We start from the raw sequence: 17,401 nt of genomic DNA, 5'->3' as shown, positions 1-17,401 counted from the left end.
CCACTGGCACATTCATCCTCAGTGGCAGACATTGGACTGCAAGTAGGTCTCCTGCTCCCCAAGCAGCACTTCCTCATTATTTGATGTGACTCACCCCTAGTCACACTCCCAGTCTGTACTTGTTTGACAGTCTCAAATGGGTTGAAGTTCTATGGGGGAAAGGTACAGGTCTATGTGGCCCTCCCTGGCACACGCGTGTGCATGCACGTGCGAGTGTGTGCGCACACACACACAAACACACACACACACTGCCCTAGCTAAGAAACATTCCCTGAGTTAAACACTGTGTGCAAGGGACATTCTAAAGGCTAATGTGAGAGGTTATTGATTTTAAAAGCCAAGAGCTGATGAGTTGCATATTTTTCACAAGCTTTAAATTCACAAGAATTAAAGCCCTGGTCGCAGAAGACACCTAACAAGATGGGGACCCATCTCCCCAGAGTCCCTCTATCACATTCTCGAAAGGACTGCCAATTTGTGGTAGGATCTAGTTCCGAATTCCAGCAGAAATAAAACCACACATGGCTGGATTATTTCCCAAAACCTGACTGTTTTGACTAATTCTAATTTTTTTTTCAAGATATTGTTTCTCTATGTAGCTCTGGATATCCTGGAACTCACTCTATAGGCCAGGCTGGCGAATGAGCAGGAGAGATCTTCCTGCCTCTGCCTCCTGAGTGCTGGGACTAAAGGCGAGTGCCACTTGTGCCCAGCCCGAAGTCTATATCTGATCTCCTATTTACTACTCCTATACTGCACATGTCCCATTCTGGCCACCCATGTTTCTGTGTGACAGCGCTAGGATGCTTTGTGGTATTTAAAATTCATGAGAGAAGCAGGAAGGGAGGTGGTCAGACCTGCTCCAGCCAGAGCCATTTTCATCATGTCTTTTGAGAATTTTCAATATCGTATTTTGAAAATGTCTGGTTCAACACAAGAAATGAGTTAAGAATATTCATGAACTGTGAAAACTATAAGAAAAGTGCCAGAAACTCTGACAGTCTTGAGTTTATCATTTGAAAGTAGCACAATCCTAAGGCTGCAGAAATGTACCTTTCTTACGAGCCACAGATTTCTTGGAAGCAGACTCACATCTAAGCATTTCTTAGAAACCACTCTCTTAAGTGAAGGTGAGCCATTTTGTTTACAAAACAGGAGCCGGGTGCATGCTCCATTTCAGGCAATGAACTGTCTCTGTGTCACACTTCGTGTCTCCTTCCATACACTTTGTTGCCTCTCATACACAGATTCCCGGAAAATCCTCTCCACTTGTGTGGAAAAGCCTTGGCTTTCTTCCTCTAAGGCATTGATGGTTTGCAGCGCCAACGGAGTCCTTTCCCTGGGAAGAGGACTGTTCAGGGGCCGCATAGGTATGACGGAATTGTACTTGTGTTGCCTGTTCACAGAATTCATCAGGGAAGTGTAGAACTGGAAGTTGCACCAGGTGTCTCTTAAGAAGTTCTCAGTCAGTAACAAGATCGTCCAGGCGGACCCATTTACCGCATCGTCTAGATTCTGCAAGTGCAGTCTTCCGCATGGCATCTCGGCGAAAACTATCCCAGGCCTGATACCAAAGTCGTTTTGCAGTAGATTCTGGACTCGGAGGGCCTCGTTGGTGTCATCTTCTGCGTGCAGTATCACAAATTTGAGGAACTCTTCTTCAGCTTGCTCCTCATGCCCCTCCCCCTTTGCCTCGGGTCTGTCCTGCTCCCCTATTGGCTGCTCTACTCCATTGCTATGCACCACAAAAGCAGGCGAGGACGCATTCTCAGAGTTCTTGGAGTCTGACTCATGGCAGCCTTGATCGCCATCCACACTGTCTCTTTTATGCCAAGAAAGAGGGCACTTATCTAGTTTAGACTTCCCAACACCCATGACGGACTGATGGGGCAGACGAGGGAGCTTTATTTGAGAATCAATGTTTCTTTTCAATCTAAAAAGGAAAATTACAAAGCAGAATTTTATTTGTTTAACCAAAGCATTTAAAAGAAAAAACTTTTGTTCAAACTGAAAAAAAAAAAAACCAAAACAAACAAACAAATCTAAAAAGAAATGACAGCCAACTAAGAAACCAAATTATCAGACTTTTTTGAGCTTCATAAAGGCTGCCAGAGACAAGAGAAACCTTTTGGTAGCGAACACAAATGGAAATAGGATGCAAATATCCCAAAGATGACTAACTCTACTCTGGCTCTACTGACTGCCTCTACTGAGTCAGCACCAACAGGTCAGAAATGTTAGCGTTCAGGATTCACAGCGTCACTGTGGGACTGGAAGAAATTAGGATACACAAAAGCCTCTTTCTCCAGGCAGTCCCAGGGACGTTAGAGAATATGCATCCACCCAAGGAAAGATACCAAACATCTCAGTTTGGATGAGAAGCTAAGATCTGCAGCTTTCTCCAGTGAAGCTAACCAAGAATGACGTGATTTCCATTCATTCTTCTGTGATCTGAAATTCTGGAATTAGAAGAGTTAGACCAGCTGCAGAAGAAAAGTAATCCGCATGGATGGAATTTAAATAACCTCAGAAGATGTTGTCAATGTTCAGATCAAGGGAGACTCAGGAACAGAAAGAGTGAGGGAAGGAGTCAGAGTCCGAGTGTTGGGGACCTGTGCTGCCCCAGATGCCAAGGGAGTAATAGTTTAAGAGACTAACTGTCTTCGGGATTGACCAAGGGGGAGAAGCACTGAGAAATACGGAGAACACAGAGAAGTATCGCTGAGACAAGTAGTTTTGGCACAGTGGAGGTGCACAGAACTCTACCATTTAGCTGAGTTCAAAAATAAGACAGAAAAAAACAATATTAAAAAATCTGGCTCTCGGGCTGGAGAGATGGCTCAGCGGTTAAGAGCACTCACTGCTCTTCCAGAGGTCGTGAGTTCAATTCCCAGCAACCACATGGTGGCTCACAACCATCTGTCATGGGATCCGATGCCCTCTTCTGGTGTCTGAAGACAGTGACAATGTACCCACATATATGAAATTTTAAAAAACAAAACAAAACAAAAAAAAAAAATCTGGCTCTCTTCTCTGCTCTCTTGCCCTCTTCTTTGTCCCTTCTCTCACCACTCCCCATCCCCCTTCCCTCCACATGCTCATGGCTGGCCTTTACTTCTCCCCTCTTCTACCCTTCTTCTCTCATTAAACCTTTCTGAGTGGAACCATGAAAACAAAATCTCTGTGTGTGTGTGTGTGTGTGTGTGTGTGTGTCAGGGGTAGTGGTGGATATCTGCAGAAGGTCTCTTCTTCACTATTACTATTAAGATAGGAATGGAGACCTTTCTGGGGAGAAATACTAGGTCTGCATGTTATTATTTCTCTCTAGCCCCAAACTTGATAAGCCTCAGGCTCACTCTTCTGCCCAGAGTTTGAGGAAGGAGAGCAGGCCAGAGCAGCAGAGCCTCTCTTTATCTGCAGAAATTTCCCTGACATTCCCTCTGGGATGTTCCAGCTGCAAGCCATCGAGTCCCACCCATGACTAAAGATGGAAACATCAGTATGACCGTCCCTTTCCTGCTAAACTTAGTCTCTCCATCCAGCTCTTTATGACAGTTAATTTCATGTGTTGCATGTGTTGATAGGCCTTGGAGGTCCAGAGTGTGACTAAATACCAATCTATGAAGGTGATTAACATTTACACCAGTAACCTATGAGTGAATGAGATTAATCTTCATAATGTAGATGGGCCATGTCCCATCAGCTGGATGTCCAGAGGAAGGATTCTGCCAGCAGAAGGACTTAAGAATGTTATCAACTCTTTGCTGTTATTTTTGTCTATTGTTGTTATTCTGACACTGCTCAGCCAAGCACTTTCCCACTGAGATGCAGCCCCAGCCCCAGGACACACTGAATTCTCAGCCTGGTCTGTCCTTCAGTCCTCAACCCTTTCAGTCCTGCAAGCCAACTCTTTAAAATGTATCTTCTCCTGAGCCTCCATTTATGTCATATTGGTCCTGATGTTCCAGAAGGAACTCTATCACAATCTCCTTTGGAAGCCTGGAGAAGTAGCTTAGCTAGGTAGAATGCTCACCTAAGAGTTTTTCAACAATAGGTTAAAAGTTAATGTTCATCTTTCAAAAACATTTTGACTATCTTGGAGGAGATTCCCTCAAATGGTAGAGTAAAATAATAATCAGTAATAATCTGATAAAAGTCTGCCTGCAGACTCAACACAGTTAAAAGTTAAATATTTAAATGAGTACTTTTGAAATTTAAGGCATTTAAAATCCTAGTATGTCTGTGATAATTGAGCCAGAGAACCCTTTTTTCTTTCATATCTGAACTGCACCATCTTGTGGTAGAAATTCATAAAATCCAGTGTCTTGTCCAATGTTTTGCTATTAATAAATGCTTTACTGTTGTTTACAGGCTTTGCTGGAAGTTATTCTGCATCTAGACTTGCTGGGTTTGAAGGACACGAAACCAGGATGGACAGACAGACAGCTAGGAGCCACTGCATTCATGCTTTATGCAGAGCACCAGGTGATAGGAGCTCACTGAGGAGGGTGCCTGCAGCAGGGAGCAGCTCTTAGCTGTGAGCACCAGGAAAGCATAATTCTCAGAGACAAGTAGGAATCAGAGACCCTACTATGTCAAGATCATTTTGCACTAGACATTTATAGGGCACAAGTCTACACATGTGCGGTACAAGTGAACAGTTGTAAGAGAGCAGAAGAGCCCTAAAAGTAATATTCTCTGAGAGTTTATGGCACACACTAATCCTAACACTCTATAGGAGGTAGAGATAGGCAGATCTCTGAGTTGGATGCTAGTCTGGTCTACAGAGTGAGTTCCAGGATAGCCAAGGCTACACAAAGAAACCCTATCTTGAGAAAAACAATCAAGATCAAGCACTAATGAACTAACAAAACAAAAACAGCCGAAACCAAACCCTATTATGTTCAGGGCCCTGGAGAGATGGCTCAGTAATTTATTGGACTTACTGAGGAGTCAGGTTTACTTCCCAGCATCCACGTTGGTTGTTCACAATTACCTATAACTTCAGCTCAAAAGGGTCCAATGCTCTTTTCTGGCTTCTATGGCTCCTACATTCAAGTGCAAATATCCACACACACAAAACTGCAGTCCAAGGTGGACAGGCTACATCTCAAAGTGTCAGCAGAACATCCCTATGGTACTATTTTTGGAGACATGAAAGGTGCAAAATCGAGGGATCGTGGATTCTTGTTCCATGATTTCAGAGAGCAATGGAGGATAGACAATGTGTGGCAGGATTAGAGTTCCTGCAAGGGAGCCTTGAGAGACCATTGTGTGAAACAGTGAAGACAAAAATCTAAGTTTCAGTGGAGACCCCAGGATGTTGGTAATGGCAGAACTGTGGGGTGCCTGCCATAGAAACCTGTGGGCATGGAGTGGAGAGGCCCTAATAAGAGCAAGGCTGTGCTCTACTGACAGAGCTGAAAGAGTCAGGCTACCCATGCCTTTTAGAGCCTGGACAATTTAATCGTGCCAGCAGTGGCAACAGCACCCCTGTACCAGACATTCAGCTGCAGGATTTGGTGTTTGCCCTGCTCGAGTTTGGTTTGGCTTTCATCTGACTATTTCTTGCTATGCTTAGATTCTTCTCTTTTGAAATAATGCTAACTCTGGAGTGGAGCTGGAGAGAGAGCTCAGAGTTACCACAACATATTGTTCTTGCTAGAGGGCCTAGGTTCAGTTCCCAGCACTCAAGATATGTGGTTCACCCATCTCTTATAATTCCAGCTCCAGGGGCTCTGACAAATTTGTCTTCCAAGAATACCAGTACTCATGAGAACATACCCACATGCACACAATTAAAAATAAATCTTGGGCTGGAGAGATGGTTCAGTGGTTAAGAGCACTGACTGCTCTTCCAGAGGTCCTGAGTTCAATTCCCAGCAACCACACGGTGGCTCACAACCATCTATAATGAGATTTGATGCCCTCTTCTGGTGTGTCTGAAGACAGCGACAGTGTATCCCCATACATAAAATAAATAAAACTTTGAAAAAAATTAAAAAATCTTAAAACATATTTACTTTGTCCTATTATATGTTAGAAATATGTAATTCATTTTTAAAATTTTTATCTGAACTCACAATTAAGAGAATTTTGACTTCTAAAGTGTAGGACTGAATGACTTTGAGACCTGATGTTGTACTGAATCCATTTTTTTAGTAATAGTTATGAACCTATGGAGACAAAGAGCAAAAGGTTATGGCTTAATAATGTTGTGTTTGGTGTGAAGTTGACAAGAAGCGAAACTAATGGTGAGTGCAACTTTCCTAGGATTGAGAATCACCTAGGAGCCAAGAATTCCAGCAGGAATCACCTCCTTTAGTCTCTGGCCATTTCTGTGAGGGATTATTTTGGTTGGTTAATTGTGGTGTGGTTCCTTGAATTGGGATCCTGGATTACATAAAAAGGAGAAAATGAACTGAGAATTCATCCATCAGTCTCTGCTTCTTGACTGTGATATAACCAGCTGGTTCAAGTTCCTACTGCTTTGGCTTTCCAGTGCTGGGGAAGAAGAGAGCCAAGGTCTTCTGGGGACTGCTAACCGGCCAAGTGGAACTGGCTAGCCTCAAGTCCCTGAGAAAGACCCTGCCTCAAAAATCAAGGCGGGTGGCCATCCTAAGGCCTCCCTGGCTTCCATGACTCCTGGTTTCCATAATGCATGTGTTTATATATGCGTATACAACCATACCCATGTGCTCCCACGTGTACACATACAATACACATATATACACAGAAATAGTAGCAATGCTTTGGTGTTAAGAAACATCATGAATATTTCTGCAGCCTGGGAGGATTGATCAACAGTTATGAGAGTGTAAGAAACATGGCTGAAGGCATATCATAACTTCAGGAGATTATTGGGTCTTGCTATGTGGCCCAGCCTGGTTTCCTTCTCCTTCAGTCTCCTAAGTGCGGGAATTATAGGCATCTGCTACCGTTCCTACCTTGGGAGACCTTTTCAAAGGTCAATGAGCTCATCTCTACTTGAGATGACTGTTAAAAAGTGAACTTAGTGTTCTTATTTCCAAAAGTCACCCCCTCCTCCAGGCCTGTGTTCGACACATGCAGTTGTGAACACCGCTCTGTTTAATTTGCAAGGAGGTAAGACCACAAGAACAAACGCCAGTCACAGAGACCATAGATAGCATTTCCACAACAGCTGACCTGTACTGTTCTTACTGGTCAATATCCCTGACCCATAATACACCTTCAGTAAGTGCAAAATGGACGGGCAGATGGGTTAACAGATACGTTTATCAGTTTTTTCCTCTTTAGTTTGCTCTGCCTCAGATACTCTGTTGATGATAATGGTACACTATTGATTTACCAAGGCAAAAACTCTGAAAATCACCCTCAATTTCCCCTGATCCTCCCCATAGCTTCTCCCCATTAATCTTCAATTCTTGCAAATATGTCTCTTAAACCCTTTCAAATTCTTCCTATTCTTTCCATGGTCTTGTCTATATGAGGTAAAGACTAGCATTCCTGCTCAGATATAATAAATCCCATGATCCAACTGGTCTCATTGACCCCACATCTCTTCCCTTCCAGGTTATTTTTAGATGGATTTTTCTGCAATGGAAACCTGATGCTATTTTTCAGTTGCTTAAAGATCACCCAGCAAATACCCTGTACCCTAGTGGGGGAAAACCTCCATTTTATTTGAATAATATACCAGCCCTTCATGACCTCATCTCTTATTTTTTCCCTCTGTACTATCTCCCCTATTACATTAGCGTTCAGAGACAACACCCAACTGTTGTCACTCTGTCGTACCATCTGTTCTAGTTTCATTTCTGTTGCTGTGATAAAAGTATTCTGACAAAAGGTGATATAAAAAGAAAAAGGGGTTATTTGGCTTATAGTTCCAAATTACAACCTATCTGTGGTGGTTTGAATGAGAATGGCTGCCACAAGCTCATATATTTGAATGTTTGGTTCCCGGTTGTTGGAACTATTTGGTAAGGATTAGGAGATATGGCCTTGCTGGAGGAGGCATGCCACTGCGGTGAACTTGAGGGTTTCTAAAGCCCAGACCAGGACCACTCTTACTTTCTTTGCATGTGGGTCAGGATGTAAGCTCTCCACTACTGCTCCAGCACTATGCCTGCCTCACTGCTGTTACACTCCTCCACCTCCCTGGCCCCTGCTGTGGAGTAACCTTCAAGTAAATGTTTCCTTTTATAAATTGCCTTGGTCATGGTGTCTCTTCACAGGAATAGAACAGTAACTAAGGCACCATCATTTGGGAAAATCAAGGCAAGAAGTCAAGCATCTAGTCTTATCAGATCCATACTCAAGAGCAAAGAGACAATGAATGTATCCTTGCTTGCTTAGTTCTTAGCTAATACTCTCTACCTTTATAGAACCCAGGGCCAAAAGCCTAGAAATGGTGCCACTCACAATGGCTGGGTCTCCCTATATTAATTAATGACCAAGACAATCCCCTGTAGACATGCCAACATGTCAATGAGTCAACCCAATGTACACAATTTCTTAAGGTGACAGTTAAATCTAACCAGCACACCATGATGGGTCTTAACTCTGTATTTTGTCTGTTTAGAATATATATTCCCATTATCAGCAGAGATAATCTTTTATATTTCAAGATACTGTTTAGGGGTTATGTTTTCATAAAATATACCACTTCCAGGTTGAGTTGAGTAATACTCCTCTGTTCCTATAGTGTCTTGCTGTCATCTCAGCACTCTTGTCATCTGTGCTGACTTGGGAAGTAGCTCCTACCCCATTTTCCCAGACTTCTCCATCACTGTAAACAATACCATCATTTAGACTTGAAGTATCCTTAACATCTCCTCTTTTCCTGTGTTGCTTCTAAGTCATCACTGGGTGAATTCACCCTCCAGATTCCTCTAAGGCTATTCTGCCTTGCCTTTCTACCACCAAACGCTGGCTCTTCAACCTCCACAAAACCTCCCAAATCATGACACTTTCTCTACCTTATTTTCATTTTGGATGCACATCTCTCCGTTAGCATGTATGTTTCACTCTGTCCTAATATTTAGGACTCCAACCAGCAGCCAGACTGAACGAAACACATACGCCTCATCAGGTTAATCCAACCTGCAACCCTGAAGCAGCCCATTGTACTTAGAGTCCAAACTTATTAATATGACAAATAATGCCCAATGTGACTCCTAGTGCTCCACCATCATCTTATGTCTCTTTCCCTTATTCTTTCAATACTTCAGCCTGTGTGTCTTCATGGGCCCCGTTCACTTATATGGCTGGCTTAGTTTCTTTCTTAATTTCAAGACCTATGAAGACATTTTTATTGGCTGTTTGCAGTATGAATAATGTGAGTACATTTCCTCGGTATGAGAGATCTTGTACATTGGCCAGCCAATATTCTATTAGAGATCATGATTAATTTTCACTGCCCACAGGGTTTGGATTCACTGAGGAAACACACCTCTGGGCATATAGGGAGTTTCCAGAGAGGTGTAACCGAGGAGGGAAGAACCATCCTGAATGGGTGACTTGGCACTCTGAATGAAAAAGAGAAAAGAAAAAGAGAAAATGAAGAAAGAAAGCTGAGCATCATCTCTCCAGGCTTTCTGACTGTAGGCCAAATGTGACCCACTACCTCAGGCTCTTGACTCTATGCCTTCCTGACCATGATGAACTGAAGTCCTCTGAACTGTGAGCCAAAATAAACATTCTTTCCTTAGGTTGCTTTTTGTCAGGTATTTGGTAAAGTAATTAATGTAGAAGCAAATGACTAACATGCCACAGATTGGTCACGATGGGTCACAGCTACAACCCAAGCTACTTGGGAGGAATACCATAGGTTCAAGGCTGCCTGCTCTGCAGAGTAACATCATAACTTGGGCAAAGAATCAATACTCTATCTCAAATGTTAAAACAGTGCTAGGGGAACCGGTAAGTGACAGAGCGCTTGTCTAGCACATGCAAAATTTGGGACCCAGTCCTTAACACTGAAGAAAGAAAAAGACCCCAACTCTGGAAAATTGCAGTGGAAATGCTATATATTCCTATGACAGAATCCTATCAAAGCATTAACAATGTTTATAATAAATTTAGTTACAGGACAAAATACTCTTGTAAACAGTTAGTTGATGTAAAATAGCATATATAGGATGACCCCAGCTTTGAAATACAAAATACAGATAAAATGGACAGGAAAGAACTAAACTGAAAAGTTAGCATTGATTATTTGTGGATGCTATGTATAGAAGGACACACACACATACACACACACACACACACACATATATGAATACACATAAAAACTCTTCACATATATAAACACATAATTATGTGTATTTTATATGCTATATGAAGAAAAGGGGGTTTAATATATGAAAATATTTTCTAGGTTTTGTCTTTTAAAATGCAGGTCACATTAATTCAATGCCCAGTCATATTTCACTATATTTTATCTTCCTTTTACTTTTGTCTTTTAAAATGCAGGTCACATTAATTCAATGCCCATTCATAATTCACTATATTTTATCTTCCTTTTACATATAAGCAAATTTTACAACGGCATGGATTTACTAATCGCACAACAAATTGAGCTCCCAGAGCTTCTCTAGTCCCCCCCTACAACTATAAACACTTCTCTGTCATCCAAACATAAGCATTGTCACAGCATAAAGAAAAGGTCTCAGAGAGAGTAAATGTTCAATGACTTGAAAAACTGCCTCTGTCAGAGAACAAGAACAGAAATGCAAAGTTGCTTTTCATCTGGGCATATACTTTTTTATCTTGGGAATCTCGCAGACTCCCTTCCACTCCCTGCCAAATCATGGCCTATTCTACCAAATTGAAAGTTAGGGAGTTATGGGCATGTGATATCATTTCTAGCTCTTTTCTTTCATTTTCTATATTTAGAAGACGTGTATTTAAAAAAAAAACTCAAAACAAGGAAGATGCTTTATTTTAAAAAATAGAATTTTAAGGCAAGGTAAAGATAACTATACATCTTTAACATTAACATTAGCAACAGATGTTTTAAAGGTATCACAATTTTAACCAGGTGGTGGTGGTGCACAACTTTAATCCCAGGACTTGGGAGGCAGAGGCAGGTCGATCTATGAGTTTAAGGCCAGCCTGGTCTACAAGCAGCCTGGGCCACACAGAGACCTCTCAAGTCTCAAACCCCCAGCTCCCCCTCCCCCACAAAGATATCACTGTTTCAAGGAACATAGCAGTCCATGCTTATTCATGGCTGTTTTCTTTCAGTTTCAGTTACTTGGGTTAACCACAATCTGAAATTATTAAATGGAAAAAGCCAGGGATGTATAATTCTTGTTTGTAGTTTCTTGCTGCTCTGAGCAGTGTCCCACCTGGGCCTGAGTCACTTTTCTGTCTCTTGTATCCACACTGTCTATGCTACTTGCCCAGCAGTCATTATGTAGAATATCAGGTAACTGTCAGAAAAGTGTGGTGCATGTATTCAGGGAACCCTTATTTTCGCAATTTTATGATACTATGTTGGTACTGTGGTTCTATTTTATCAGTTATTAATTTCTTACTATGCTTAATTGGTAAATATGAAGAAATCCTTATTTTCATATGGTTTAAGAGTCCCCACTCTTTCAGGAACCCATTGGAATGATCTAGTGCATCAGAGGAGGGCTGCTGTACTAGGGTAGCTTCAGTACCTCACAGGGCAGTGGCAAAGGGCTCTTGTTATAACAGGACAGTACTCCCTTCAACTGCATGTAAGAAGGAAAATCGGGGAGTGGTGGAGTGGAGGAGTGGAGTCTGCAGGAATAACTGTCATTGTAGCAGAGAGGGAAGGCAAAGAGAAGAGAGAGCAGGGTCCACATTCTAGGGCTTTAAACATTTTTTTATTTTTATCATTCTAATGAGAAGCTACCAGATGGTTTTGAAGAGAGTAAAAGGTCTGACATGTTAAAAAAAATAGGGCTGGAGAGATGGCTCAGAGGTTAAGAGCACTGACTGCTCTTCCAGCGGTCCTGAGTTCAATTCCCAGCAACCACACAGTGGCTCACAACCATTTGTAATGGGATCAGATGCCCTCTTCTGGTGTGTCTGAAAACAGAGACAGTGTACTCCCACACATAACATAGATAAGTAAATCTTTAAAACAAAAAAGAAAAATCTCTGCTCTCTGGAGGGGATCACCGCTCTCTGGATGAGGGCTGCAGAGAAGCCAGGGTGGAGACAGAGACTATATAATCTCCTGCAGTTTAGCTTGAGAGGAAGAAGGCAATCAGTTCCAGTCCTTTTTTTTTTTTTTTTTTGGCTTAAGGGTGGGGACTCAACTTAAAAGAAGTTAAGCCTGGTGTGGTGGTGCATATGTTTAACCCCAACACTCAGGAGACAGAGGATGAATCTTTGTGAGTTTGAGGCCAGCTTGGTCTACACAGTGAATTCCAGGACAGTCCCAGTCTCAAGCAAGAGCAGCAGCAGCAGCAGCAGCAGCAGCAGCAGCAGCAGCAGCAGCAGCAGCAGCAGCAGCAGCAGCAGCAGCAACAACAACAACAACCAAAAAACTCAAGGCAAGAATGATTCCTAGGGCTGGAAACGTGGCCTGGAGGTGGGTTACATACACAAGGCTCCATCCCCAGTACTAGCAGAAAATAACAGTTCCTGGATTGTGACTTCACATGAGTGGCAGCAATTTTTACTGAGATGTGGACAGTTATTAAAAGAAAGCAGAAAGGGAGAGGAGGACTGACTGTATTGTCAGTAATATCAATAGTTCTGTTTGCACATGGTAAATTAAAATATCCATCAGCTTGCTAGTTGGATATGTCAAAAGACCTGAATGCATGCTTGCAAATCTAAAAAGAAGTAAAACTGGAGATTACAGTTCAGAAGCTGTCATCTCAGGTACCAATGGCTCCAGGTAGAAATCCTCTTGGGAGAAAGTATCTCTAGCAAACAAAGATGACCAAGACTTGGGCTATGGGCTTCATGTTTTTGTGCACTGTGTAAAGATCATCCTTGTGTTATTCAAATACTAGTTTATCTGCCCTCACATCTTGTTTCAATCAGACATGGCAGTGTAAAGCTTATGTCTAGAATCTCCTGTCTCAAGTTTGTATAGACAGTTCTTAACACTTATTCTCTGTCTTATCAATAAAAATGAACACCTAGTGGTTGGGGAGAAGAAAGATTAGGGTAGAAATTTTCACCAGCCAGGGGAAGAAGAGAGAGAAAAGCAGAGAGACAGACAGAGAAGGACAGACACACACACGGAGACAGAGACAGACAGACACATACACACAGAGACAGACAGACAGAGACAAACAGACATATACACACAGAGAGACAGAGACAGACAGACACATACACACAGAGAGAGACAAACAGACAGAGACAGACAGGCACATACACACAGAGAGAGACAGACAGAGACAGACAGGCACACACACACACACACAGAGAAAGAGAGAGAGAGAGAAAGAGAGAGAGAGAGAGAGAGAGAGAGAGAGAGAGAGAGAGAGAGAGAGAGAGAGAGAGAGAGAGATTCAGATGAGCCATGAAAAGGAAGGGGTCTGAGAAATCACCATAGGAAAAAAATTCTGAAGCCCAAAGATCAATAATAATATGCAAGTATCATGGCTGAGAGGTAGCCAGATTAGCTTAGGTGGTTAATATAAATCAATACTGCACAGATATTGAGGTGCAACTTGAAATAAATCTTGGTTTCTCTGTGTGGTTATTGGGACTAACAAAGATAAAGAAATGCAGTTACCAGATGAATTCACTGATAATACTTACATTAAGAAGAACTCACCTCACACCGGGCTCTGTGACACCTTACCCTTCAGTGGTTGAGAAGCCTAAGACAGCAGTGGGTGGGAGCACAGGAGAAAGCCGTCAGCTGTAAATCAAATGAAGAAGAAAGATCGCTGGGCAGGAACACATTAAGTCAAGAGTTACTGGCTGGCCAGGAAGGATGAGAACTGAGAACTGTGCACAGACACCAGATTTCATAAGACTGCCCCTGCTGACACCCAGAGCAAACAAGGGGAAAGGAAGGGGGAGAAAAAAATAGGAGAAGTAGGAAGGGAGGCCCAGAGGCAAGTCTTCCAAAGAGTTAATTTAATACGAGCCAAGAAATGGGGACATGCTTTCTCTCCTCCCGCCCAGCAAGATGCCCAAAGGAAGGAAGGATGCCAAGGGGAAGAAGGTGGCCCCGGCCCCAGCCGCCGTCAAGAAACAAGAGGCTAAAAAGGTGGCCAAAACTGAAAGGCCCAAGAACTTCGGCATTGTGCAGGACATCCAGCCCAAAAGAGATCTCACGGGCTTCGTCAAATGGCCCCACTACATCAGGCTTCAGTGGCAAAGAGCCATCCTCTATAAGCAGCTCACAGTACCTCCTGCCATTAACTAGTTTCCCCAGAGGCTGGGCAGGCAAACAGCGACTCAGCTGCTTAAGCTTGCCCACAAGTACAGGCCAGAGACAAAGCAGAAGAAGCAAAGGCTGCTGGCCCGCGCTGAGAAGAAAACTGCTGGCAAAGGGGACGTCCCAACTAAGAGACCACCTGTCCTCTGAGCAGGGGTCAATACAGTCACCACGTTGGTGGAGAACAAGAAGGCTCAGCTGGTGGTGTAGACCCCATTGAGCTGCCTGCCCTTTGTCGAAAGATGGAGGTGCCCTACTGCATCATCAAGGGAAAGGCCAGGCTGGAGCGCCTGGTCCACAGGAAGACATGTACAACTGTTATCTTCACACAGTCTAACTCGGAAGACAAGGGTGCTCTGGCTAAGCGGGTGGACGCTATTAGGACCAATTATAATGACAGATATGATGAGACCCGCTGGGGAAGCAATGTTCTGGGTCCTAAGTCTGTGGCTCGCATTGCCAAGCTGGAAAAGGCAAAGGCTAAAGAACTCGCCACTAAACTGGGTTAAATGTACACTAAGTTTTCTGTACATAAATAAAATTACAACGTTTAAAAAGGAGAAATGGGGACGTTTGTCCTGCAGGTATCACTTAAAGGTGGCATTTAACATTACAAAGTTGTTAAATGAATGAATAAAAAATCCACCAAATGAGGAGCAGATGCAATGTTATTGAACAATATAAACATGGTTTGTACATTAAGTCCCCACACAGTAACACTGATTTTGCCTCAGCTACAACTCATCATTCTATTTGATATTTATGTACTATATATTAAATATTCTAATTTACAATTATATATTATATAGAAGAATACAAATATATTTGATATATAAATGGCATAAAATGGAGTTAATTTTAGTTATGTCCATCACACTCCTTAAGGTGTTAGGTGAGGGCTTTTTTGTTGTTATTGTTGTTTGTTTTCTTTCGAGACAGAGTTTCCCTGGGTAGCCCTGGCTGTCCTGGAACTCTGTAGATCAGGCTTGCCTAGAACTCAAAGATCCACCTGCTTTGACCTCCTGAGTGCTGGGATTAAAGGCTTGCACCATTATCGCCTGACAAAAATGTTGAGTTAGGATTATACTTTCTAAATGCTTATAAAAAGTTTACTGCTCTAGAAAATTTTAGTGGTCCTAAGTAATGCAATACTGAAACCAGCTCACAACTACTGGCCCAAATGACTTCCATTCAGATTAGCCCGGGAAAAGCAGAAAGAAGAAATAAAATCCACAAAACTTCCTGTACTGCCTCTGTGAGTCTGGCTGAAGCCGGCAGAGAACTCTTAAAAAAATCCTATTTGCTCATGGTTCTGGGGGGTCTTTCAAAATTATGTTCCCAGCATTCTGAAGTTTGAGGCCTGGCTGAGCTATATAGTGGCGGAAGCTAGACTTGACTCTCTCTCTCTCTCTCTCTCCCTCCTCCTTCTCCTCCTTCTCCTCCTCCTCTTCCCCCCCTCCTCTTCTTCCTCCTCCCCCAACCCCCATATCAAGTTTGCTAGTCAAAATGAAACACACTATTGGCAAACAGGTGCTTGGGTTTTTCCCTTCAGAAGGAGGCATTGCTGGGATGGAGAGGCACCATGCGTGCCCGGCAGACACCGCGGACACTGCGGGCAGACCAGGGCTGCACGCTTCTCCCCAGCCCGCCGGCAACTTACCTGGGAAGCGGTGCTGCGCGGCCACGAGGCTCTTTGGTCTTGCTCTCCCACTGAGCGAGCCCTTGTTGACAAGCGGCTTGCCACAGAACTTTAAAAGTTAGGATGTTACTGTCGTAGATCGTGTCCTAAAGCCAGTGTGGCTCCGCACGCCACGCCCACTGAGCCTGCAGAGTCCAGGACTGGCCATGGAGCCCTCAGGGCGGTGGACTTCGCTTTCGGAAGTCGTGCTCTGCGTGCTCTGCGGGTCCCCGGGTCTCGCCAGACTGGGCCACCAGCTACAGGGTGGGGTGTACTGTCCCCAGGAGGAAGCAGATGGCCAAGGGCGGAGGAGGGGAAACGCCGTGGGGAACTGCCGCCCAGGCAAATGCTGGCTAGGCTCCCTGGTTTTTGTTTTCTTCCTTTGAAATTTCTGCTTTTTTTTCCCCCTTGGAAATTCGTCTCAAATTCCAGACAAGGAGAAACCAGGAAAGGAATTCTACTTCTGTCTGTTCCTTACAGTCCAAAGACCAACAAAAACCAACTAAAACAACCACCAGCAAAAATCAAGTAAAAATATGAAGCTTCCAGAGCCCCCAACTTGATTTTTACCTCAGGCTCCAATGCAAGTCATACTTCAAAAGTCTAGTTGCATCTTCTCTCCTCTCCCTTTTAATTCTGAAATTAAAGAATTAATTTAATTGGGGGGGGTCGGGTGTAGCAGTCAAGAGGGCAAACGGTAAAAAAAAGGGGGGGGGTAAACAAAATGAGTAGACTATATAGGGAAGAGCCTACAGGGCAAAAGCAGCCAAACCCCTGGACTAGAAGTATTCCAGGTAGAGGGTTGGGTATGCCAACCATACTCTGTTAACAGGTAAGTACTGAGAAATGCTGGGAGAACCAGCAGCCAGGTCCACTTTGATATGTTAGACACCTCAGCCACGTGCTTATTTGACACTTAGACCAAGCTGGCCTCCAATTTACAGAGACCCCCTTAGCTCTAGATATGTGTCACTACACCCAGCTAATTCTGACAAATTTTTGCTTGCTGACAAGGAAAGGAATTTGACCATATCCAGGGAACAACAGATACCAAACTGGGCTTGGAAGTCTGCTGGTCTCAGAGCTCCAAGGTACTTTCTTCTGCATGCAGCCAATGGACCACTCACAGTGGGATCTTGTAGGTAGTCACAACTCATACTGCTGTGTTGTAGTGGCTGATCTCATCTTGACCTGTGGCTGCCTAGGACTCTTCTTGCCTTCGTCTTCTTCCTCTGTCAGTTCTGCAAATCAGTGTGTGCATGCATTCGTGCCTGTCTCCCTTTCTCCATTTCTGCCATAGAAAAAATATAAACTACATATGTGTACTACTTGTATACAATAATTATCCC

At 43.3% G+C, this 17,401-nt stretch overlaps 1 protein-coding gene across 1 annotated transcript; it reads right to left on the bottom strand.

Annotated features, from left to right (window-relative positions):
• Positions 1-241: 241 nt before the first annotated feature.
• Ticam2 (toll like receptor adaptor molecule 2) lies at positions 242-1,875 on the bottom strand. The gene has a single exon (XM_032886134.1). It carries the CDS (start codon positions 1,873-1,875, stop codon positions 1,177-1,179), a length of 699 nt encoding a protein of 232 aa, XP_032742025.1. The 3' UTR covers positions 242-1,176.
• Positions 1,876-17,401: the final 15,526 nt, after the last annotated feature.

Source organism: Rattus rattus, chromosome 15 (genome assembly GCF_011064425.1).
Source record: "Rattus rattus isolate New Zealand chromosome 15, Rrattus_CSIRO_v1, whole genome shotgun sequence".
In the NCBI taxonomy this organism is placed as follows: Eukaryota; Metazoa; Chordata; class Mammalia; order Rodentia; family Muridae; genus Rattus; species Rattus rattus.
Note: the sequence above shows the minus strand (reverse complement) of the source record. Positions and strands in the feature narration are given on the sequence as shown.